This window comes from Miniopterus natalensis, chromosome 1, assembly GCF_054644295.1.
Source record: "Miniopterus natalensis isolate mMinNat1 chromosome 1, mMinNat1.hap1, whole genome shotgun sequence".
In the NCBI taxonomy this organism is placed as follows: domain Eukaryota; kingdom Metazoa; phylum Chordata; class Mammalia; order Chiroptera; family Miniopteridae; genus Miniopterus; species Miniopterus natalensis.
In genome coordinates, this window is record NC_142081.1 from 141,778,864 (window position 1) to 141,805,425 (window position 26,562).

General features: G+C 33.0%; 1 protein-coding gene across 7 annotated transcripts in view; it reads left to right on the plus strand.

Annotated features, from left to right (window-relative positions):
• LOC107545511 (sodium/hydrogen exchanger 9B1) overlaps positions 1–26,562 on the plus strand; it is a 55,025-nt gene that overhangs the window by 2,539 nt on the left and 25,924 nt on the right. For 6 of the 7 annotated variants that reach the window (XM_016223604.2, XM_087826361.1, XM_016223608.2 and 3 more), the window contains exons 1-5: positions 3,699–3,920; positions 5,783–5,918; positions 19,444–19,614; positions 20,800–20,942; positions 22,228–22,355. In XM_016223604.2, coding sequence (XP_016079090.2) covers positions 3,783–3,920; positions 5,783–5,918; positions 19,444–19,614; positions 20,800–20,942; positions 22,228–22,355 — 716 coding nt within the window. In that variant the 5' untranslated portion in view covers positions 3,699–3,782. Of the gene's footprint in view, positions 1–3,165; positions 3,245–3,698; positions 3,921–5,782; positions 5,919–19,443; positions 19,615–20,799; positions 20,943–22,227; positions 22,356–26,562 lie in introns of those variants that run through there. The other variant, XM_016223605.2, reaches the window with a different exon arrangement.

The following is a 26,562-nucleotide window of genomic DNA, read 5'->3' on the forward strand; positions in this document are numbered from 1 at the left end:
ATGTTCTGAAGAAAAGGATCAGACTTCTATAAGAGCATGTAAAAACTGGGCCTGACTTAGCCTAGAGGCAGACAAGGTGTCCTAAATATTTCTCTGAGGATATGGTCCTTGAGCAGACGCATAAAAAGGAGTTAACCAAATGAAGGGTAGGTTAGTGGTCGAGAGTGTTTCAATTAGAAGGAAAAGCAAATGTTAATCTGCTGCAGAAGGAACCTGGCAATTTCAAGAAATGAAAGAACGTCAGAGTGTCTAGGAGTGATAAAAAATCGATGGGGAATGGTATGAAATTAAGTTAAAGACGGAGCCAAGCACCATATTGTGCAGCATCGTTGCAAAGCATTGAATGTTTGTATCCCCCGAATTTCACATGTTGAAATCTTAACCCACAATTAGATGATATTAGGATGTGGGACCTTTGGAAGGTAATTAGGTCATGAGGGTAGGGATTTGTACCCTTACAAAGGGATTTGTACCCTTAGAAGAGGGACCCCAGAGAGCTCTCTAGCTCTGTTTTTGCCATGTGAGGATACACCAAGAAGTTGGCAACCCAGAGGAGAGCCTTTACCAGAACCAAACCATTTTGGGATCCTGATCTCCGCCATTCAGCCTACAGAACTATGAGGAATAAATTTCTGTTGTTTATAAGCCACCCAGTTCTGGTACTTTGTTATAGTAGTCTGAACTAAGGCAGTCCTGTTAAATACCAAGGGTGGGCAAAAGTAGGTCTACAGTTGTGAGTACACAAAGCAGTTTATTTTTGTATTATTTATTAATTATTCTATTCTTTTCCATATGAACAACTGTAAACTTACTTTTACCCATCCCTGTATTTTTGTCTTTTTCCTAAAGGCAGTGAGGAACATTAGGGCACTCAACTGGTGAACTAGTCAAGAATCAAGGGATGGAACCTTTGGACTCGCCAACTTTTAGCAGTTGAGAAGGATGAGGCTATATACTGGAGACAGAGAAGGAATAAGAGGATGGGGGAGAAGGGCAGAAATGAGAGAGTGGCTTAACAAGAGCCAAAAGAAGAATGTTTTATTGTGTCATGGTCAATTGAAGATTGTTTATGACCTTAATTAGAATGTTTTGTGGATTGAAAGGAGTAGAACCTCAACTAGAGAACATGGAGGGGTGAGTGAAAAGGTAATCCACAGAATGAGAGAAAATATTTGCATATCATATATAAGATAAGTAATTAATATCCAGATATATGAAGAACTCTTACAACTCAACAACAAAAAAACAAATAACCCAATTTTAAACTGGACAAAGAATTTGAATAAGCATTTCTACAAAGAGGATATACAATGGCAAAATAAGCAAATGAAAAGAAGTTCAATATCACTAATCATTGGGGAAATGCAAATCAAAACCAAAATGAGATACCATTTCATACCCATTAGGATGGCTATTATCAAAATAACAAAAAACAAGTATTGGAAAAATTGAACTCTGTGCTTTGCTGATGTGTACATAAAATGGTATAGTCACTATGGAAAACAGTTTGTCAGTTCCTCAAAAAATTAAACAGAATTACCATATGATCCAGCAGCTCAATTTCCATTTTTTAAAAAGGGGCAAGAGATTTGAACAGGAATTTAGTACTAAAAAAGTTATTCAAATGGCCAATAAATGTATAAAAATATACTAGTCATCAAGAAAATGCAACTTAAATTCAGAATGCAATATCTCCAGAATAACCAAAAGGAAAAAGATGATACCAAGGTTAATAAGGATTTGAATAATAGTAAAGAGAACTTAGTTCAAATTCTAGCTGTGCCACTTGCTAGATATGTGACTTTGGGAAAATTCCTTAACCTTCCTCAGCCTGTTTCAACATCTATAAAATGATGATAATAATACTAAATAACTCAGAGTTATAATTCTAGTGAGATGATTCATGTTAAGTGCTTAACATAGTCCAACTGTGTCAGCTGTTATTGTATCATTTAATCCTCACAATAACCAATGAATTAATATTGTAACATCTCACAGATAAGGAAATTGAGGCTTAGGGAGATACATCACTTTCTGCAATCACTAAAAGATAAAGGGGAGAGTGAAATACATTTCTATCTCAGCTCCAAAGTCCTTGCTTTTAGTTACTATGCATACCATCTACCAATTCCACTCTTGGCAAATACGTAAAAAGAGTATTGAGTAATGGCCAGGCACAGGTATTGCTTGACACAGTATCAAGCTTCTCTTACAGCTGCTAACCTATGCATTTATTATTCAGACTCCTTATCTAGGTTTTGAAGCAATAATGTATGGTATGCTTGTCTGAATTCCAAGCCCTGCTATGCTAATCATGACATAATTGCAAATCTTAAAATATGCTGCCTGGTTCTTTGATGTCTCTGCTTGTATGATTCTTAGTATTATGTGCCTGCTCCGAGTCCATCTCCTAATTATGACTCATAGTTTCTCCTAATTCTGCCAGTTCAAATGCCACCTTGATCACTGTAACATCACCCTGTTTTATTTTCTTCAGTACTTAATCATAGGCTGAAAATATTGTCTTTCCCTTATCCCAACAATGTAAGCTCCATGAAAGTAGAAACCTGTATTTCTATTTTGTTTTGCTGCTTTATCTTCAGAGCCCAGAAGAGTAGACATTCAAAAATTGAGCAGTTGAACTTTGTGCCCTGACTTCAAGTTTTTTAATGGTACTAACCCTCAGCCTGTCCCTTGAAAACTTGACACAGCTTAGGTGATTCACTCACCCTCCTTGTTTGTAGAGCTTACTAACACTTAACTTCCAGCAGCTAATGACAGGTAGTCATTCTAACAAGGTAATAACTATGATACTTCCTTCAGTTAAAATGGAATTCTACTCTAAAGGGACTTAGACATCTAATTTTTTTTCATCAAATTTAAAAAATAAGTGTTATTTTCTGTTTAATGTCATAAATTAATTTATGATCCCTTACAGGATTTTATAGACTAATGTTTTTCTTCATTAAAGTGAAACAGTATATATAAAGCACTTAGCATATGGTAAATACTCAAATGTGAATGTTCCTTTTCATTTAAAATTTTTCATTATTAAAATTGCTTGCCTTTAAAAAAAAAAAAAAAAAAATGGTATACTTAAAACACTAGGGGGTTTGGTCTTATCAAATACCTAAAAGTTAAAACTTGAAATATTTTTCTCCTCAGCAGCAACTCAAGAACTGAAAGATATTTTTAAGGCAAAGATACTTCCCTACACTCAAAGGTAGCAAAGATCCCAGAGAAGGTAAAAACAAGATATTTTTAAATAAAAGTTTCCAGACCTTATTCTTCTCTTAATGTGGTTCTAGTTCATTCTTTTTTTTTTTTTTTCTAGTTCATTCTTATTCAAAATAAAACCTATTTTATTTTGTTTAAATGTTGGCCTTACAGACCTTTCAGATGGGCCAAGTATAAAGACAGATGTATCAGTAACTTAGAGAAGTAGGCATTAATGTAGTTGATCATGTTTCATTTTAACTTTTCTTGGCATCTCTTATGAAGGAGTGTGACTGAAGATAGGGTAAATCAATGGTGGAAATGATGTCAAGCATGAAATAAAGAGCTGGGTTTTCTAATATATGCTTTTAAGATATACCCAGCATTATGAACATTCAGAAGTATTACATTTCTGTGTAATTATGGTTTTTAAAAACTTATGCACATGACTTTGGTTAACAACTTTAAAATTAGTATTGAAACTGTTTTGACTATAAAGATATCTGACTTGACAGTGATACAACTTTATGATTTAAAAAACATTAAGAAATTAATCCCACTTAACCATGTTTGTTCTCAGACGGATTTATAGTCCTGTTTTTTTCTTTCAAATAATTTTTCTTTTAAATATTAGCATGTACACCACGGAACCAGAAAATGAACATTTGGAGAATAAAAACATCGAATCATCTATAACTCCTCAGGTAAAAACTTAAAACTATACTGTGATATATGATGTAAAAATCAACCTGATCTTAAACTGTGTTTCTAAAGCCTATTTGTTAGGATTCCCTCATATACCTGGTTAAAAAAATGAGAATTGGTCATTTTAAAATAGCTAGTTTTAAGAGGTCCTAAGAAATGAGCAAAAAGAATAAAAAGATGGAAAGGGGTGACTACAGATTACTTTGGAGCTAAAGAGGGCATATTTTAGGAATAGTGGAAATGTTGCTTTTATTTTTTGCCATGTCCAGGGAAAAGTCAGTAATTTAGACTACAAAAGGTAAAGACAAATCTAAACTAATTAAAATGTTGTACTGTGTACAGGGTGGGACAAAAATAGATTTACAGTTGTTCATATGGAAAATAACACAAAATTAATAAATAGTAAGAATGAACTGTGCTTCACATACAACTGTAAGCCAACTTTTGCCCCACCCTATATTTGAAGAGACCCAAGTTTTATTTTTGCAAGTGTACAGACTAAGTGAGTAGACACTTTTTTGGTCTAGTTTTACTAAATAATAATTGCTCATATTAGAATTGTAATTTTTTCATTTTTTAAAATAGAGATTTCTATGGCTCTTAAGGGCCAAAAAGTTCTTTTAAATATTTAAAATATTCACCACTAATTCCAATTACTATCTTTACCTGTAAAGATTTCATCCTAGTCTATGTCAATTTATTATAAATTCTGAAATAATAAAACTTAAAGCAATGTGGTTTTACTGTATATGCCCTTTCACCCACCCTAATCAAAATTCACCTTTGTGTCCTAATCTTGGCCCTTTTGTATAGTGACAGACTTTCTAAAAAATGCCTCTATACAGGAACTCCAATAGATTAACCATGATTAGGTTTAAAGAACTTTGATCTTAAAGAGCTACATAATTTGTTTACATTAGCTGCTGTGGTGCCTCTGTTCCCCTAGTCATTAAATATTTTCTCTTCCTTTCCTTATTCTGTCCATGCTCTCTAGCCTTTGTTACCATTTCTTATGACAATGTGATGTTCTCTCTCCCCTGCACTCAAAGACCCAAAGTATTAACAGTGCACTCAAAGTGCTGGCCTGTGTGTGCACATGTGTACACATACATTCACACACACACACATACACACATCATGGCAAAAGCAAGGCAAATTTGAAGATCTCTGTTCCAGGCTTTACTCGACCCTGTTTTGCTTTTTGATTTTTTAAATTTTGTTTGTGTTTTTTTTTAACCTGGGGAAAAACTTCTCAATATTCTCACAAGCTGTTTTTTCCCCTAAATCAGCAATTTCATAATTAGACTAACTACCATTGAAAGCCTGGAAGATTGAGGTATACCCCTGAACTATCTGAAAATGCTATCCATAAATAATAGTGGAAGCATGAACCTTCATCTTCTGAAGGCTTGATCTGTTTTTCTTTTTTCTTTTAGTTACATAATTTTTGAAATGAAATGAGTTCATATGAGATTATATTTTACCTCCTTTCCAGTTTAGTTGTATTTTCATTCCACAGAAGTTTTGTTGAATAATCTTTGGGAGTTAGATTTAGGAGGGACACTTTTAATTCTTCTGTTTACACTATAGGCTCACTTATTCAGTATACATGAATCACAAATGAAAATGGTGGGAACTGAAGTCTATAAAAGGCTAAATCAAGGTGCCCTGCAAAATGCACAGCTATGATATCCCTATATGTCAATATCATATATTGATAGCATGAATAGACTTTTGTGTGTGTAATTCTCCATGTTGACAAATAGTAGTATGAGTTTAATTATAAGATTTGGTGGTTTTGTACATTCATAAAACTGTGTGGAAAGTATATTTCTTAAAAGATTTCTTTGTTTTACTTCAGATCCTCAAAGATAGTAATACTAGTGAACATGAAGAAACTAAGGAAATCGTCTTCTCAAAAACAGAGGAAACAAAACCAGAGATGTCAAAAAATGGTTGTCCTCCACAAGGGACATTGAATAAACATATTACAAATGGTATGTGAAATAAGAAATGTAAATGGAGAGAAAATAAGAAATATATTTGATAAATATTAAACCACAAGGCCACAAAACCACTGCTTAATTTATGTACTCCAGATCACATGATCGTCTCTCTTACAGTCAACATGCGGGCAAAGAATAAATGTTTCCTTGAATCTGTCAAAAAAATAATTGCTTAAGAGATTTATATTTTAATGGTTTTTATAACTTTTAATGTTAAAGTGTGGAGATTAGAAACAGCATTGACTAAAATTTTTTATTTAAAACCTACTTTTCACATTTATTTTCAAGTTAGCTAAAAGGAACATTATACTTTTGGCAGTATTTAGATTCTTATTAAATTAGGCCCCAATTTTTAAAACATCTGTTGCCTTGTAAAGAATTATACAAAACTTGCTTTCCCACTAACATTTTAAAGTATCTCATTGTCACCAAATATGTATGAGATTTTCTTGATTTTTTCCTAGATGTTACATATGATTAAACTTAAAAGAGAAAGAGATTTTGACCTCCAGAAGTATAGAGCCTATAGAAAACAAAAATTATTTTAAAATATGATAAGGATAAGCAATTAAAGTTTTAAACTTTTAATTTTTATTTGCTGCTTTTGTAACTTTAAACTTTTAAAAGCAAATTTTGTTAATTGATTTTTCACTGGTAAAGGTTGCTTTTTAATTAATGTCAGTGTATTTAAGGCCCTATTTCTAAACTAAACTAGAATATCTGCCAGTATAAATGGTTGGACTTCTTTGTAAATATAATTTCTGCACTTAGGTCTTACCTGCATGTTCCCATGACCCTATTTAGTGGGTATTTTCTATAGAACAGTTTTTAGGAGTAGGCAAGGGCCTATGGAAAGGGAAAAATGTGTTAGTCACCAAAGGTTTTCCATTGAGGTTGAGGACTGCAGTTTTCTCATAAACTAATTGAGGAGTTTTATAACAACAGTATTGAAACTACAAACTTGCTTAGATCCATAACCCATTTCTCCCTTTGTTTTCTTTCACTTTTGATTGTGCAATTTTAAAGAAATTTGTAGGAAAATGAGCTTCCATGTTTCTATTTGGGGAGATTATATATTCTTGTATTCTTTCAATTTCTCTGTGTCTCTGTCTCTCTCTCTCTTTCTCTCTCTCTCTCTCTCACACACACACACACACACACACTACATTCATGCTAAAGAAACCCTCAAAACAGCATATACTCTGGATAATAGAAAGAAATAGAGCTATAGTTTCGCTATAAGTCATAATTCACTAATCCCACGGTGTATGCAAATTAATTTAAATAAGAAATCTAAACTCTCACCCACACACAGAAATCAATCTCATCACTTTTAATCACAATGTTTATATTCTTTACTTAGGATGTGGCTTGCCTAGTCCCAAAGAAATGGATATTCTACAGCAATAGGTTTAGGTTTGGGGCTATAAGCCCTTTTTTGTTTCTTTTTAGTTTACTAAACTCAATTATTTTTATGAACCTTTTTTTCCTTTAAATAAATGAAAGGAAAGCTTTATTATACATCCAACTATGATTTTCAATCTTGGGGCCAAAATTTCTCCATTTAAGTCTTATTACCAGTTTTATGAAGTAAGAAGTCTTGGAAGTTTAAAGCTCAAAAGTTATATCCCAGATCCTTCCAGATTCTGGTCAAGCTTCATCACTCCATCCTGACAACAAAGAAAATGCTGAACAAAATGAAAAATTGACAGCTTTTAGTTTCATCAAAGAAGTGAGGTCACAGGGCAAATTACTGCCCCTCTTCCCAAAATTTGGAACAGGAAGGTGGATACAGAGAATCATAACTTAAAAGAGCAAAAACTTCTGTGGGAACCAGTACCAGAGCAGGAAGCCAAAATTGTAATTGAAAATTGGCTGGAGGCTCAGTGTGAACAAGTCTGAGAGTTCAAACCTCCAGAGAGAATCCAGTCATGGTGTGAGGGGTCACCTGGCAAGGGGAGGGGGGGAAGTAACCACAGTGAAATACACCAGAGAATTCTATCCTTCACAAGACCTGACCTCAAGAGAAACTGTTTTATCAGCCCCTAACCTATAGAGTTTCATCAGGGCCCAACCTACCTAGGAGAAGAGAAATACCCAGCTCCAGCCCTCTCTAGCCATCCTTATAACCTGAGAGGAAAAGAAAAGACCTGAGAGACACTAGTGAAGTTCCCAGCCCAAGGGCACAGGCTCACTAAAAGACTGAGACATAATCATAGGACTATAGAACTCTTTCCCTCCCACCACACCTCACCACCATATACCAAAGGTCCTTTTACCCAGGATATCATGTTCACCTTTAAACAAAAATATATACAATATAGTAAAAGGCAAAAAAAAAAAAAAACAACCAAAAAAACCCCCACCAAGTTTGAAGAGACAGAGAAAGCATCAGACCCAGATCCAGACACGGCAGGGATATTGGAATTGTCAGACTGTGAATTCAAAACAACTATGGCTAATATACTAAGGACTCCAATGGAAATGTAGACATCATGTAAGAACAGATTGGTAATGTAAGCAGAGAGGTGGAAATCCTAAGAAAGAATAAAAAAGAAATGCTAGAAATTAAAAGCACTGAACAAATGAGGAGTACATTTGATGGGTTCATTAGTAGACTATACACAGCTGAGGAAAGAATAGCTGAGCTAGGTATATTATATTTGACCTGTAGAAAATCAAAGATGAAGAAATCTTCAAAGAAGCCAAAAGAAAAACACACCTTACCTATAAAGAAGCAAAGATAAGAATCTCATCTGACTTACCCTCAGAAATCAGGTAAGCAAAAAGAGAGTGGAGTTAAACATTAAAGTGTTAGGACAACAAATCCAAACCAGCCTAGAATTCTGTATCCTATGAAATTATCTTTCAAAAGTGCAAGAGAAATAACACATTTCTCAGACCAACAAAAATTTAGAGAATTTATTGCCTTGCAAAAATATTAAAAGTTCTCCAGAGAGAGGAAAATAATACAGGTCAGAAACTCAGATCTGTGTAAGAAGGATGACCATCAGAGAAGGAATAAGTGAAGTTTTAAAAAAACAAGTTTTATTTTTTATATTCTTAACTGATCAGATAGCAGTTTGTTCTAAATAATAGTAAAATATATTCACTGATTATAGCTAATGCATAAGTGAAATTAATGATAGCAATGATACAAGAAACAGGAAGAAAGAATTAGGAATACTTTGTTATTTATAAGGTGCTTACACTACCCATGAAATGGTATAGTGTTATTTGAAAGTGAACTTGGTTTAATTGTAAATGTATATTGCAAACTCTAGGGCAACCACTAAAAAGAAAAAAGAAAAAAGTATAATTGACATGCTAAGAAAGGAGAGAAAATGAAAGTATATAAAATAAGTACAAAAAGCAAAAAATAATGAAAGGCCAAAATAAAACAAAGAGCAAGGGCAATGAATAGCAAACAGTAACAAACATGGTAAATATTAACTATATCAATAAGTTTAAATGTCAATTGTCTAAATATACCAGTTAAAAGACAGAGATTGTCAATACCCAAGTATATATTTACAAGAAACCACCTTTAAATATATAGATACATAAAATTAAAGGGATAGGAAAAGATATACCATGTAAATGTTAATTATAAAATAGATGAAGTAGCTATATTACTTTCACAAAGAGCAGACCTCAGAGCAAGGAATATTATCAGGATTAAAGAGGGGTTTTATGTAATAATAAAAAAAACGAACTCTCCAAGAAGACATGATAATCCTAAATATATTTAACAACAGTGTCAAAATACATGAGGCAAAAAGTAATAGAACTACAAGAAGAAATATATAAATCCACAATTATAGTTGGAGACTTCTACAACTAGGAATGGAATGTCAAAAATGGACAGATCCAGCAGGCAGAAAATTAGTAAGGACATAATCGAACTCAACATCATCATCAATCAACTGGATATAATTTGACATCTATAGACTACTTCATCCAGCAACAGTAGATTACAGATTTTTCTCAAGTTTCACGTGGAAGATTTATCAAGATAGATCACATTCTGAGACACACACTATACCTTAATAAAGAATAAAATTTAAAAGCAAAAAAATCATAGAGTGCACGCACTCAGACCGCAATAGATTTAAACTAGAATTCAATAAGAATTGAAAGGCAGCTGGAAAATCTCAAAATACTTATAGATCAAACAATACACTTCTATGATAAAAAGCAAGGACCTATAAACTATTCTATCCAGCAAGTCTATCATTTAAAATTGAAGGCAAAATAAAGAGCTTCCCAGACCAAAAAAAAAAAAAAAAAAGACTAAAGACTAAAGGACTTCATTACCACAAAACCAGTATTGCAAGAAATGTCAGCATTGTCCTAATCCAAAACCAGATAAACACACTACAAAGGAAGAAAGTTATAGGCCAATATGCCTAATGAACATAGATGCTAAAATCCTCAACAAAAAATTAGCAAACCAGATCCAGCAATATAGTAAAAAGATCATACACCATGATCAAGTGGGATTTATTCCTGGGATGCAAGATTAGTACAATATCCACAAATCAATTAACATGATACACCACATAAACAAAATAAGGATAAAAATCACATGATTATATCAATAGATGCAGAAAAAGCTTTTGATAAAATCCTCTTGATGATAAAAACTCAGCAAAGTGGGAACAGGTGGAACATACCTCAACATAATAAAGGCCATATATGACAAACTCACAGCCAACATCATACTCAATGGGCAAAAATTAAAAGCATTTCCCTTAAGATTGGGAAGAAAATAAGGATGCCCATTTTCACCACTCTTATTCAACATAGTACTGGAAATCCCAGCCACAGCCATCAGACAAGAAGAAGAAATAAAAGGCATCCAAATTGGAAAGGAGGAAGTAAAACTCTCATTATTTGCAGATGACATGATACTGTATATAGAGAACCTTAAAGATTCCACCAAAAAACTACTAGAACTGATAAATGAATTCAGGAAAGTTGCTACAGAATAAATATCCAGAAATCAATTGCATTTTTATTTTTTTAAAATATATCTTTATTGATTTCAGAGAGAGGAAAGGAGAGGGAGAGAGAGAGACAGAAACATCAATGATAGGAGAGTCATTGATCAAGCCCACAACCCGGGCATGTGCCCTGACTGGGAATCGAACCCTGATCTCCTGGATCCTAGGTCAATGCTCAACCGCTGAGCCACGCCTGGCCAGGGAGTTGCATTTTTATACACCAATAATGAACTATCAGAAAGGGAAACTAAAAAAACAATTCCATTTAAAAGTGCATAAAAAATACCTTGGGATAAACTTAAACAAGAATGTAAAAGACCTGTGCTTGGAAAATTATAAAATACTGAAGAGAGAAACTGAGGATGATAGGAATAAGTGGAAGCATATACTGTGTTCATGGATTGGAAGACTTAACATCATTAAAATGTCCATACTACTAAAGCAATCTATAGATTCAATGCAATTTCTATTAAAATACCAATAGCATATTTCACAGATCTAGAATAAATACTCCAAAAATTTATATGGAACCAAAAAAGACTACAGATAGCCTGAACAACCTTGAGAAAGAAGAATAAAGTTGGAGGGAATCACAATGCCATATATCAAACTATATATATTACAAGGCCATAGTAATCAAAACGGCCTGGTACTGGCATAAGAACAGGCATATAGATCAATGGAACAGAACGAAGAGCCCAGAAACCAACTCATGCCTATATGGTCAATTAATATTTGACAAAGGAGGCAAGAGCATACAATGGAATAAAGACAGTCTCTTCAATAAATGGTGTTGGGAAAATTGGGCAAGTGCATATAACAAAATGAAACTAGACCACCAACTTAGACCATACACAAGAATAAACTCAAAATGGATAAAAGACTTAAGTGTAAGTCTTGAAATCATAAAAATCCTAGAAGAAAACATAAGGAGTAAAATAGACATCTCTTGGAGCAATATTTTTGCCAATATGTCTCCTAGGGCAAAGGAAATAAAGGAAAAAATAAACAAATGGGACTACATCAAAATAAAAAGCTTCTGCACAACAAAAGAAACCATCAACTAAATGACGAGGAAACCTACTGTATAGGAGAACATATTCGATAATGATACATCTGATAAGGGGTTAATCTCCAAAATATACAAAGAACTTATACAACTTAACAAAAGAAAGACCCAATCCAATTTAAAAATGGGCAAAACACCTAAATAGACACTTCTCCAAAGAGGACATACAGGTGGCTAAAAGACATGAAAAAGTGCTCATCACTAATCATCAGAGAGATATAAATTTGTGTCTTCCCTCTTTTTTCTTGGTCAGTCTAGCTGAAGATTTATCTATTTTGTTGACCCAAGTAATTAATTTTTTTATTTTATTGATTTTCTCTAATGTTTTTTTGTTTTATATTTCATTGTTTTCCAATCCACTCTTTGTATTTCATACATCCTACTTACTTTTCATTTGGTTTACTTATCTTCTAACTTCTTAAGCTGAAAGTTTTTATTGTCAATTTTAGATTATTCTTTGTTTTCAACATGTTTTTAAAGCTATATGTTTCCCTCTACACACATAGCATTCCATTAATATTGATATGTTGTGTTTTCATTTTTATTCTCTCTAAGATATGTTGTAATTTCCATTGTGTTTACTTCTTTGGTTTGTGATTACTATTTTAATGATATATCTTTTTTATCCTTTTACATTTAGTCTGTCTGTTTCATCTAAAGTAGGTTTCTTGTAGACATCAAATAGGTGGATCCAGGATGGCAATCTTTGCCTTTTGATTTTAGTCTATTCACATTTAACATAATTACTGATATGATTGGACTTATGTCTACTGTTGTGTCATTTGTTTTCTATGTGTGTCATATATTTTTGTTTTTCTGTTCTTACTGCTTCTTTTGTGTTAAGCAAGTCATTTTAGTAACTATTTCAATATTTGTGTTGATTTTTAGCTATATATTAGAAGTTTAATTTTAATATTTTCCCTGGGGATTATAATAATCGTCTTTAACTTTTTACAATCTACTTCAGTTTAATATTGACTTAATTCCAGTCTTATATAGCAACTTTAAGCCAATATAGCTCTATATGCTATAAATTCAACAATATTTTATTATACTTTTTGCTCTTAATAATCCTATGCTATTTTTTAAGTGAAGAGATGAAGTGAAAATATATATATACACAATCTTTTACACTTAAACATTTATTTACCATTTCAATACTCTTTATTACTCCTTATTGATCTAAATTACCATCTCGTGTAATTTTCTTTCAACTTAAATGACTTTTTATTTATTTTATTATTTTTTTTTTTAATCCTCACCCATGGATATTTTTTTATTGACTTTAGAGAGAGAAGAAAGGAGAGGGAGAGAGAGAAACATCCATATTAGAGAGAAACATCAATTGGTTGCCTCCTGTACGCATCCTGACTGGGGATTGAACCCACAACCTCGGTATTTGCCTTGACAAGAATCAAACCCACAGCCTTTCAGTGCATAGGACAACACTCCGACCAACTGAGCCACACTGGCCAGGGCTCAACTTTAAACACTTTTAAAAATATACTTTTTATAGAGTATGAATTCTCTCTGTTTATCTAAAAATACCTTCATTTCAGCTTTATTTTGAAGAATAGTTTTACTGGATATAGAATTCTTGGTTGACAGGTTTTTTTCCTGCAGTTTTCAAAATGTCTCTCCATTGCCTTCTGGCCTGCATTTTTTCTGACCAATATGCTGCTATTAATCATATTATTATTCCTCTGTACATAGCGTTTCTCTTGATACATCCAAGATTTTACCTTTGTCTTTGGTTGTCAGTAATTTGATGATGATATCTCTAGGTACAGATCTCTTTGGGCTTATTCTACATGTGATTTGTTGAGCTTCTTATATCTGTAGGTTAAGGTTTTCATTAAATTGGCAAAGTTTCCTGACATTATATTTCAAATAGTTTTTTTCTCTTTTCTCCCCCTTTTCTTCCTGGGACTTCCATTATGTATATGTATATGTATACTCTAGATGGTATCTCATAGGTGTCTGAGGCTCTATTCGTTTTTCTTCATTCTATTTTTGTTCTTCAGATTGATTAATCTTTATTGGTCTATTTTCAAGTTTGCTTATATTTTCTTCACAAACTCAAATATGTGGTTGAGCCTCTCTGGTGAATTTTTCATTTTAATTGCATGTTTCAATTACAGATTCCCATTTTAAATAAATTTTATCTCTGTATTAATAGTCTCCATTAAATGATACCTGTTGTCATATTTTCATTATTTGAACATATTTATAATAGGTGTCTTGAAAACTTTGTAAATCCAACACCTGGACTCACTCAGTAAGTGTCTATTAACTGAATTTTTTCCTGAGTATAGGTCATCCTTTCCTGTTTCTTTGAATGTATAAGTTTTGCTTGAAAATGAAATATTTTAATTATACATTATCGTAACTTTGGAGTCAGTTTTAATTCTCAAGGTTTTTGTTGATATTATTATTGTTTTAGTAATTTGCATGTACTTAAACTGGGAAATACTTTTGCCCCTGGTTTGCAGCATCTCATGTCTCTTATTAATTTTTGTTTATTTGTTTGTCTTTTAGCCTGTCCTCTTAGGAGTTTCCCTTTTGTCACCTAATGATTTGGGGGAGACATTGTGTTCAAGCCAGTAAGACTCCAACATCTGCCAAGTGATCTGTATGTGGGTTGAAGAATGCATTCAAAGTTGCTAGTACTCTGCCCTGGTTGGGAGACTCAGTGGTTTGGAGCATTGTTCTGTACACCAAAAAAAAAAAGGCTGTGGGTTCAATTCCTGGTCAGGGTGCATACAAAGTTTGCAAGTTCTATCCCCAGTCAAGGCACATACAGGAAGCAGCCGATCAATGTTTCTCTTTTACATGTTTCTCTCTCACATTGATTTTTTTTTTCTCTCTCTCTCTCTAAAAATCAATAAAAACACATCCTCGGGTAAGGATTTAAAAAAACAAAAAAAATTGCTAGTACTTAAGTCTCACCTAATTTTTTACTTTTTTCCATACTCTCTTGAGTTTTCCCTTCACTTTCATACTTTTTCAATCAGCCATGGACATGTGGAAAACCTATCTCAACCTTTCTATGACTCTCTCATACTCAGGATCTCCTAGTTTTACATTTTTAGCTGATCTGACACTCATCCTACTTTGGACTACAACCTCAAAGTAGCAAAAGTGTATGTTTTCTCTGCCCATTCCCAATACAGTCTGTCCCTTTTAGCTACAAAGTAATGGTTTTTCTCCCTTTACTCCACATCAGATCTACCCCAGATGCTACCTCTTCTGGTAGCAAAGCTGCTGGTTTTATGTGTAGATCCATACTTGTAAAATTATAATTTTTCCCAATTGAGATGGAGGTAGGGAAATTGAGAGAAGGAATGGTAGCAATTCTGGGCAGGAAGGCCTCAGACTGTCACTTATCCTACCCAAATTCTAGCACATTTTCAAGAATAAACACTTCTCACTTTGATAACTGCCTTTGGTCAATTGTCAGGATCTTGGAATGGTTGTTTCTTATAATTTTGTATAGTTTTATATGTAGGTTTATTTGTTAAAATAAATCACCAACCTCTTCATGTCATTGTTATTGGAAATCCTACCCCAATTTATTTTTACATCCCTTGATTTAGCAATCTTGATCGGTTATGTATTATACAATCAAAACCTGTTTAGGCTAACCTACATGTTTACAAATGTCTTATAAATGATTCCTTCCTCTTTGATCCTATGTCTTTATTCCTAAAGAATATCTTCCAATAATTTCCCCCCAGTAAAAATGGAATATATTTTTAGATATATTTGCTTGACAATATCTTTAATTTGTCCTTTGCTTGAACGATAGTTTAACTGCCTGCAGAATTCATCATTGGATATTTTCTCTTTGCACTTTGAAGACTTTATTTAATTATCTTTCATCTTCTGTTGTTGCTGTTGAGAACTGAGAATCTGCTCTAATGTTTATTTCTTTATCACAAATCTCTCTCTCTCTCTCTCTCTCTCTCTGGATTCTTCAACACCTTATTTTTGTCTTTAGTCGTCTATAGCTTCTCAGCTATCTGTCTAAGCATCTATTTTTATTTAATACTGGTAAGAGCTCATTTTGCTTCCTGTTTCCAAATCAGTACAGAACTGATTGTGATTTTTATCAATTCTGTAAATTTTTTAGCCAGTTATCTTTTTCAAATATTGTATCTTCTTCACTCTTTTAATTCTGTTTCTGGAACTACCATTAGATGTATTTTACACCTTTTTCAAAATCTAAAAATCTCATATTCTTTCATCTCCTTTTTCTTGCTATGCTACACCCTAGGTAATTTTCTCACATCTGTCAGCTTGCCATATTTCTCTCTTCACATGTATCTAGCCTGCTGTTTAAAGTACCTGGTTGTTGTATTTTTCATTTCAGTAACTTTTTTAGTTTCTTTCTAGATGTCCTATTGGATCTTTTACATTGTGCCAGGTATTTTTTTCTTATATCTTTAGTCTTTTTAAATTGTCTTGTGTATCTATGAAAATATATATTTTATGGTATGTATCTAGTAGTTCTGTTAGCTGAGGTTTTTGGATATCTAACCCCATTCTTTGTTGTACCTATCAACTTTTGCTTATAGGGGATTACTTCTTAATTTGTAAGTTTTTATTTTAATTTCAGATTCAGTGGGGCTTTATCTTCAGGATTTTATGCTCTCTGGAATCAGGAGTGTTTATTGGGGATATTTTGAACTAGCATCTACTAATTGCCCTACAGATAGTTCCATGGGAAGACACTTTTTATGGTAGGCTTAGGGTTTGGAGGCTCCCAAACCATGCAAATCATATAAATTTGAGTTAAACATAAGTTAATGAGGCCTATTTTATATATGAATTTTTAGAGGTGATTTTATCACCCAGAGAGCAGTGAAGACAAACTGCCTTTTCTCTTCTCTCTGTCAGTAGGATGGTATTTTCTGGTCTGTGTTTTTAGTAAGAGTTCAATCCTTCAAATGTTTAATTTTGTGGAGTAAAAATAGTCAGAGGGGAGAGGAAAAGAATCTCAGTTCTAACTTCCTGCCTTGAGTTTGTCAAAATCCTCCTCTTTTACCCTTGGCAGTACTATGAAACCAAAAAGGTATCACAGCTAAAGATGCACATAAGCATCTTTCAGGTTTTAAGAACCTGAAAAAGCATTAGAAATTATGATTTATAGTAAATGAATGTAGCCATTTAAATTACAGATGGCAATTTACAGTATAACCATCCATCCTTTATAAAAATCTATGTGACTAATGATCAGAGAAATGCAAATTAAAAACACAGTGAGATATCATGTCACACCAGTCAGAACGGCTATCATCAATATATCAACAAACAAGTGTTGGCGAGGATGTGGAGAAAGGGGAGCCCTAGTGCACTGCCAGTGGGAATGCAGACTGGGGCAGCCACTATGGAAAACAGTATGGAGTTTCCTCAAAAAATTAAAAATAGAACTGCCTTATGACCCAGCAATTCCACTTCTGGGAATATATACAAAGAAACCTGAAACACTAACTCAAAAGAATATATGCACCTCTATGTTCATAGCACTGTTATTTACAATAGCCAAGATCTGGAAGCAGCCCAAATGCCTATTAGTAGATCAGTGTATCAAAAAGCTGTGGTACATTTATACAATGGAATATTACTTAGCCATAAAATGAAAGGAAATCTTACCTTTTGTGACAGCATAGATGGACCTGGAAAGTATTATGCTAAGTGAAATGTAAGTCAGTCAGATAAAAACAAATACCATATGATTTCACTTATATGTAGAATCTAATGAACAAAATAAACTAACAAGCAAACTAGAACCAGACTCATAGATAAAGAGAACAGACGGATACCTGGGGCTGGGTGAAAAAGGTGAAGGGATTAAGAAAAAAAGAAAAACACTTCAGAGATACAGACAGTATGGTGGACAGTATGGTCATGACCAGAGGGAAAGGTGGGTGGGGGGAGGTAGAAAAGGGTAAAGGGGGAAATAGTGATGGAAAGAGACTTGACTTTGGGTGGTGAACACACAATACAATATACAGATGATGTATTACAGAATTGTATACTTGAAACCTACATAATTTTATTAACCAATGTCACCCCAATATATTCAATAAAAAAAACTTCTCTTAGATCAAAAAAGATATGGATTCCCTTGTTCGCAGGGCCTTTCCTTAGTATCTAGTTGCTAGAAACAAGTTGTCTACTACCTTGTCCTTACTCACCCTGTCCATCTCTACTTTCCATACATAACTAAGGTACTTTATATTTTCCCAAAGACCAGGTTTCATTTTTTTCTAGCCATTACCCACTTTAATAATTTATAACAAATATCAACTGAGTTATCCTTTCAATACAAAGATTTATTCTGCTCCTGTTAAAAAAAATTGACACATTGCCACTGGGATCTTCAGTAAATTTGAGAATTCTTATGACAACCAATCATCTTCTTATTCCTGATAGAAAAGCTACTTTAAAAATATAAAATGAAGTAAATCTCATTATATTGCCATGACATTTTTAAAATGTCATATATTATGAGAAATATTTAGCACTTTAAAGGATTCACATATAGTTTTAATATTTTTTAAATAAAAACTTTGTTTAAAACTTATCCCATAAATTGGCAGGGATTTTGGAATATATGTTAAACAGATATTTCTTCAACCAAACTAGCAAGTGATGTTAGTCTACACCAGTGATAGTCAACATTTTTCATCTCACAGCACACATAAACTAATTACTAAAACTCTGCAGCACACCAAAAAATACATTTTTGCTGTTCTGACAAAAAATAGGTATAATTTTGATTGATTTACAAAAAAAAATTCAATAGTATTTACCTACCCTGTTTGCTCCAAAGTAACTTTTTAAAAATCAGGTGCCTACATACCCAGTTGCCAGCTTGATCTCCAGTGAGGGAGTGTGCAGGAGGCAGCAGATCGATGTTTTTCTCTCACATGGATGTCTCTCTCTTACTCCCTCTCCTTTCCCCTCTCTCTAAAATCAATAAGAAACATTAAAGAAACAAAAATAAAAACCAGGTCTCTAATCTTGTATATATAAGGATTTCTGGTACCAAGAATTAACCAAACATATGCAGCATTATTATGCGACTTGACCGGTAAGATACAACTCTATTATATGACCTATATATTTATGGTTCAAGACAGGGCATTCACATCTGGTGACTATCGTTTTGTTGGCTGTTGTCATTTTTTTATTTGATAGTCTAAGGGAAAAGAGGTCAGTGCTCCTGACTAAACAGTCAGATATGGCATGCTTTAAAAATTCTTGTGGCACACTGGTTGAAAATTGGTAGTCTACACTATGTATCATTAGATAGGACTGGCTATTAATAAGATATTTGATAAAATAAAATTCATTTTCAGATATATATCTATGCCTGTGTGTATGTATACATATATATGTAGATATAGATAATGTATTTTTTTTAATATTTCAGGAGTTTTACTTCTTATGATATGGTGTGCAATCTGGTCAGTCTCAGGCCTTAGCCTTCACCCTGAAGCAAATTTACTTGGACTATTCATTGTCTTTTATAGTTCCCTAATTGGGGGAAAACTTTTGGAACTCATTAGAATACCTTCAGTACCTCCACTTCCACCTCTTCTTGGTAAGGGTATAATTAGCCTTTATTTCTTTTTATTGACTATATGTAAATTATGAGCATATTCTAGTCAGAGTAAATATAATTTAGAAATGTTTTAATGTAATATATAGCTTCCTTATATGTGTATGTAATGTATATGGGTATATATAACTTATTTATAGAAATATTTATTCTCTCTATATATGCACAGAGATTTTTTTCTGAAATATATTTAAAATAACTTAAATATGCTCAATATATGATTCTTGTTGCTTTATCATTAGGACATTTTTTACTTAATTTTAAATGTATTATAGAAAATGAAAAATTTGGAAAAGACTGAATTTTTCTGTAGATAACCTAACTCAAATACAATTATATGATTCAAATATTATAATGCCTATAGCATCAAAAAGTCTTACGGTTTTTAAGTAAGCTGTTTGGGCATCTCCACTGTGTGTATTCATAGATACATCACTTGCCTGACCCATTTTATACCCTATTTCTTCATCACCTTATTACATAACTCTCCAGGTAGACAGAGGAAAATTAATGGAAAAACTTCTATCAGAAGTGTCTCTTATCTTTTAAGTATTCAATACATCCAGATATTCAGTAAAATTTTAACAGAAATAATCTCTCCATTTTATCTCTAACACCGTTTCTATGTTCATTACACTCTTTAGCACCTCCTAAATATTCCTTGAATCTTCTTTCCTGCTCTTCAAAACTTTTACTCTGGCCCTAGCTTAAGCTATTTGTTTCCAGCTATACCATGGACTATGGCAGAGGCTTTTCATTGGTCTCTCCTCCAATTTTATATCTATCTAATTCACCAAGACCATCACATAGAAAATGCAAGACTCATTATGCCACTTCCTGACTAAAATGTCCCCATGGTCCCTTACTCTGCCAAAGCCAGTGGGAGTGTGGAGTGGCAATAGCTATTCACAATCTGAGCCACCTGCCCATTCTCCCACTCCCTCCCATCTTTGCCCTCTATGTCCCAGCAACACTGGATTACTAGTTCTATCCCATTGAGATATATCATTTCTTATCCCCATTTCTTTATGCTTTCTCCTCTACTTGTGTGTAACTTGCCCTTCACAAAGGTAATGAAGACATATTTGAAGAGGGGAAATCAAACATTTCTGTGTTCCTCTTGGAAAAATGAACTGAATCAGACATGATTTATTTTCTGTTTTGAAGGGATGTTACTGGCTGGTTTTATCATCAGGAATGTTCCATTTATCAGTGACTTGGTCCATGTGAGTAACAGGTGGTCTTCAACTTTAAGAAACACTGCCCTTACCCTTATCCTAATAAAAGCTGGACTTGGACTCGATCCACAGGTAGATTTTCAATTATACTGTAAGTAAAGTTTTCTTAAATATTAGAGACTGATAGAAAAGAAAAAGAGGAAGAATTTTTGTTATAGCTATTTCAAGTGGAGTCTATAAGCAAAACTAAGATAAAGAACAAAAATTTGCAGAAATGTTGACACCTTAATTTATACTTCTTGTCATCATTATTACTGATATAAAGAGAAATCACTATGATGTAAGATCTCCATTAGAGATAGCCTTTAATTATTTGCATAGAGATAAATGGCCCTTATGCAGCATTTGTATTATTTGGGAGTTGTGGCTCTTCTGTGGAGAACTATTTGCTTTTTAGTTAACAAAGGATAAGATCACCCCGTAAAAGGTTTTACTTTCGTTTTGTTTTATTTTTTCAGAGAGATTAAGACTTTCAGTAATATTTTTGTTTTGTGACTTTTTTCCTGCAAAAGTATGTTCCTGATTATCTTTGCATTATTGTAAAAGCTAATCTTTTATAATATTTCCTAAAATATTACTATCTAGGGATCATAAATCTATTTGGGTTTTTAAAAGATTCACATAACAGCTTCTCAAATAGATGTGGCATCTCAGGAATATAAATAATTATAGACAGTGATGATTTATTATATTCACCAGTAGAAAATTTGAACCAATGAGAAAATTTTAAAGTTCTCCCTTTTAACTAATTATGCAGTTTTTAAGTGATTTTCTTTTTTCTCATGTTGATATTTTCTATTTATAATTATTAACTTTTAGTTCATCTCTAAAAGTTAACTGATGGATATAAACCTATACTTTAATTACACTACTTACTGGGAAGATTAAGGAAGGTAGAACTAGTTATTTAACCACAGAAAAATGGATCTTTTTATCAATTAAAATACAACAATGTTTAGCCTTGGCCAGGTAGTTCAGTTGGTTGGAGCATTGTCTCAGTACACCAAGGTTGCTGGTTTGATCCCCGGTGAGGGCACATACAAGAATCAACCAATGAATGCACGAATGAGTGGAACAACAAGTCGAGGTTTCTCTCTCTCCCCCCTCTCTCTCTCCTCCCTCTTTCTTCCTCTCCTCTCTCTCTAAAATCAATTAAAACATACAACATTTTATAAAATGTGAAATAGTTTATAATCCAATCTATGATGACATATAAGATGATCTGTATTAACATTTCAATCCCAGTGGATCAGGAAGATTTAGTTTAGTAAAAGACCATGTATTTTAATATTTGCTTAAATAATTTTCTTGCTGGCCATTACAAGTTTACCTAAATATGACTGTGTTTATATTTCAGGCTTTGAAGCGTTTGAAGAGAGTTTGTTTAAGATTGTCTATGGGTCCATGCCTCATGGAGGCATGTTCAACTGCTGTTATTTCCCACTTCCTTATGAATTTTCCCTGGCAATGGGGATTTCTATTAGGGTAACTTTTTCTCATTTTTCCCTATGAAAATATTTAGTTAAGGATGCTTGGTTTAAAATTATTGATATATTCAGAATATTGAATAGACAAGCTTCTCATCAAAGTTGTTTTCACAGTCGTAGAACACCTTGGAAATCAGTTGGTCAGAAGCAGTCATGTTCTAAATCTACCATATTCTTGACAAACATGTATAGTCCCTAAATGTCTAATGCCAAGAAAATTCACTTCATCAATTTATTCATTCTCTCCTATATTGTAACCTATCTCTGTTTTTAATCTATCTAATAGTCTTTTCCTTGTACATGACATGTATGTATTACATATACATATATGTGAGAGATTTTGTATAGATATAGATATTATAACCAAAAAAATAAGCAAACACTCTTCCCTAGATCCAATATTCCATCTGTTATTTTCCATCACCCACTTTCCTTCCTGCCCAAATCCTTCAGAATAATAGTCTACAATCTCTATCTCTGGATTCTGAACTCCTCTTCACTTTTCCATCCATTTAACTTTTGCCTCCACATATCCATTCTAATAAAATTTATAGCAAAGTTCACCCATTATATACTTACTGCCAAATTCAATGAATCTTTTAATTAAATTTTATTATTAAAAAAGGCCTTTTGCCCGGCCAGGCGTGGCTCAGCGGTTGAGCATCGACCTGGGATCCAGGCGATTGGGGTTCAATTCCTGGTCAGGGCACATGCCCGGGTTGGGGGCTCGATCAATGACTCTCTCATCATGGATGTTTCTATCTCTCTCTCCCTGTCCTTTCCTCTCTCTGAAATCAATAAAGATATATTTAAAAAAAAAAAAAAAAAAAAGGCCTTTTGAGCATGCCTTCAAATTCTACTGCCAATTCCCCTACCCAAAATGACAACTCTTATGAGTTTTATATCATTCTAGATCTTTAAAAATAACATTCCAGGCTTCTAAGTCTTCATAGAGAAAGGAGTATAATTTTGTATATTTTTATATGCCATATCTTCTATCTGTGACTAACCTGTTCATATCCTTTGTCTGTTTTTCTATTGAGTTATTTTTCTTTCTTATTCATTATATTAAGTATTTGCCTGTTATAGCTATTGCAAATATCTTGTTCCAGTGCACCACTAGGTCTTTAACTTTGCTTATGGTGACTTTTTAACCTAAATAAATATTTTATTATTTCCAACAGATAGAATGTTCAATACACAAAACCATTCACTTGACCTTGAAAATGAAAAAAAGAGGGGGTAGAGGGAGTCAGAATATAGCTGCTTTTGATATGCCAAAAGGTTTTTAATATAATCAAATTTAACAATATTTCTCTTTATGTCTAATGCCTTTCTATGAGTCATTCTGAAAGTCATTTGGCTTCCTAGTCACAAATATGTTCCTCTCTATTTTATTCTTATTACTTTTAAGTTCAGCTTTTAAAATTCTTTAGAACAGCTAGAATTTATTATATGTGGGGCCCTAGCTACATTATTTTCCACATGAATAGGTCATGTCTCAACACCATTTATAGGAAAGTTCTTTCTTCCCACACTGATTTCAAATGCTAATTTTATCCTGTAATAAACCCCATAAATTTGTTTCTACCCTTTGTATTCTGTTTTCTTCCAACCTATTTTGTCTATTTCTGTGCCACGATTACACAGTTTTAACCATTTTACCTTCGCAAAAACAGTGTGGTTGTTTTTACAATGACTTGGTTTTTCCTTCTAAGCTCTTATTATCCCAAATGAATTTTAGAATTAGCTATTCAAGTTCAATGAAGAATCCTTGAGAGGATTTTAATTGGTATAGAACTGAATTAGTAAGTTAATTGGAGGGATGGATGACATCTTTATTATATTGAAGCTTTTACACACAAATGTGAAACATTTCTCTAATTATTCAGGTATTATCTTAAGTACTACAGTGTTTATAATTTTTATAAAGATCTAGACTATTTCATAGTTTTGTTCTTAGACATTTTGTGCATTTTTATTGATGTTGTAGATGAAATTTTTTCATAACATTTTCTAATTAGTTTTTTCAGATGTATATGAAAGTTACAAATTTTTAAAAATCACTTTCATTGATGCATAGTTTACATACAGTAAAATAAACACCCATTTTCAATGAACATTTCAGTGAGTTTTGACTAATTTGTATGCCCTTGTAACCACTGCCAAATGAGGTGCAGCACATTTTCCTTACCCCCAAAAATTCTTGTGTCCCACCCCAGTCAATTCCATCCTGGCCCCAGGCAAACCATAATCTATTTTCTTTCGTAACAGATTAGATCTTTTTTTTAGCATTTTAAGTAAATGTAATTATATGTATAGTATTTACTTTTTTGCTTCTGGCTTCGTTTGGTCAGCAAGTTGTTTTTGAGATGCATCCATACTATGGCTAGTGGTTCACTCCATTTCATCACAGAGTAGTATTTCATTGTGTTATATCACCAACGTTATTCCTTCACTTGTTGGTGGATATTTGAATTGTTTCCAGTTTGGAGCTATTACAAATAAAGCTATGAACTTTTGCATTCAAGTCTTTGTGTGGACATTTGTTTTCATTTCTTAGGGACATACCTAGGAGTGGAATTGCTAGGTCATATGGTAAGATAATGTTTAATTTTATTTAAAAACTGCCAAACTGTTTTCCAAAGTATTGTTGTATTTTATATTCCTAGCAGCAGTGTATGAAATTTCAGGCCATCCATATCTTCTCCAATACTTGGTAGTGTCTGTCTATTTAATTTTAGCATTTTTTACTTGGAATTTAGTGGTACCAGGTTGTGGTTTATAGTTTTTCATTAGATTTGGAAAATTTTCAGCCATTATTTTTTTAAATATTTTTGTCCCCCTTCTCTGTCTTCTTCTAGGACTACAACTGCACATGTGTTAACTGCTTGATATTATTCTGTATAGATTCCTGATACCCTATTAATTTTTTTTCAGTCATGTTATTCTCTGTGCTTCATTTTGGATATATTCTATTAATATATATTCTATTAAATTCACTGATCTTTTCTTCTGCAGTATTTAACCTTCTGTTAATTATATCCAGTGAAATTTTCAATTCAGATACTGTATTTTTTAATTATTATAAGCCATCATACATTTTTACATTTATTTTTTCCAGCTATATTGAGATATAATTGATGCATAACTTTGTGTCAGTTTAAGATGTGCAATGTGTTGTTGGTACACTTCTATATTGCAAGATGATTCTAATATAGCATTAGCTAATGCCTCCATCTTGTCACATAATTGCCATTTTTTGTGTGTGGTGAGAAGAGTTAAGATCTACTCTCTTAGCAACTTTCAAGTATATAACACAGTATTATTAACTATAATAACTATGCTGTACGTTAGATTTCCCAAACCTTAATAATATTATAAATGGAAGTTTATACCCTTTTGACCAACATCTCCCCATTTTCCCCACCCTCAGCCTCTAGAAAGCACCATTGTACTCTTTGTTCCTATGAGTTCAACTTTTTTAGATTCCATGTATAAGTGAGATCATAAAGTGTTTGTCTTTCTCTGTCTGGCTTATTTCACTTAGCATGATGCTCTCAAGGTCCAGCCATGTTGTCACAATGGCAACATTTCCTTTTTTCTCATGGTTGAATAATATCCCATTGCATACATTTATACCTCATCTTCTTTTTTCATTCATTCTTGATAAACACTTAGGTTGTTTCAATCAGCTATTGCATCTTTTATTTCCAAAAGTTCCATTTTATTCTTTATTCCATCTTTATTCCATTTTTGTCCTTTTAATGTTTACATTTTGCTTTAAATTCTTAATTATATAGAACATATTTATAACAACTGATTTACCATACTGATCTGCCATTTCTATTATTGCTGTCCTTTGTGGGTCTGTTTGTATTGACCTATTTTTCCTCTGGTTATGTTACATTGTCCTACCTGTTCATATGTCTAGTGATGAGATGCTCATTTTGTAGGTTTTGTATTGTTGAATTCTGGACTTTGTTGTTTTTCTTTGGTGTTGGACCTTGTCCTAGATAGCAGCTGTTGTTGTTGCTGTTTTTCATTCTCACCCAAAGATAAGCTTATTGATTTTAGAGAGAGAGGAAGGGGGGAGACATCCATGTGAGAGAGAAACATCGATCAGTTGCCTCCTGAACATGGACCGACCAGGGACTGGACTGGGAATCCAACCCAGAACCTTTTGATGTAGGGATGCTGCTCCC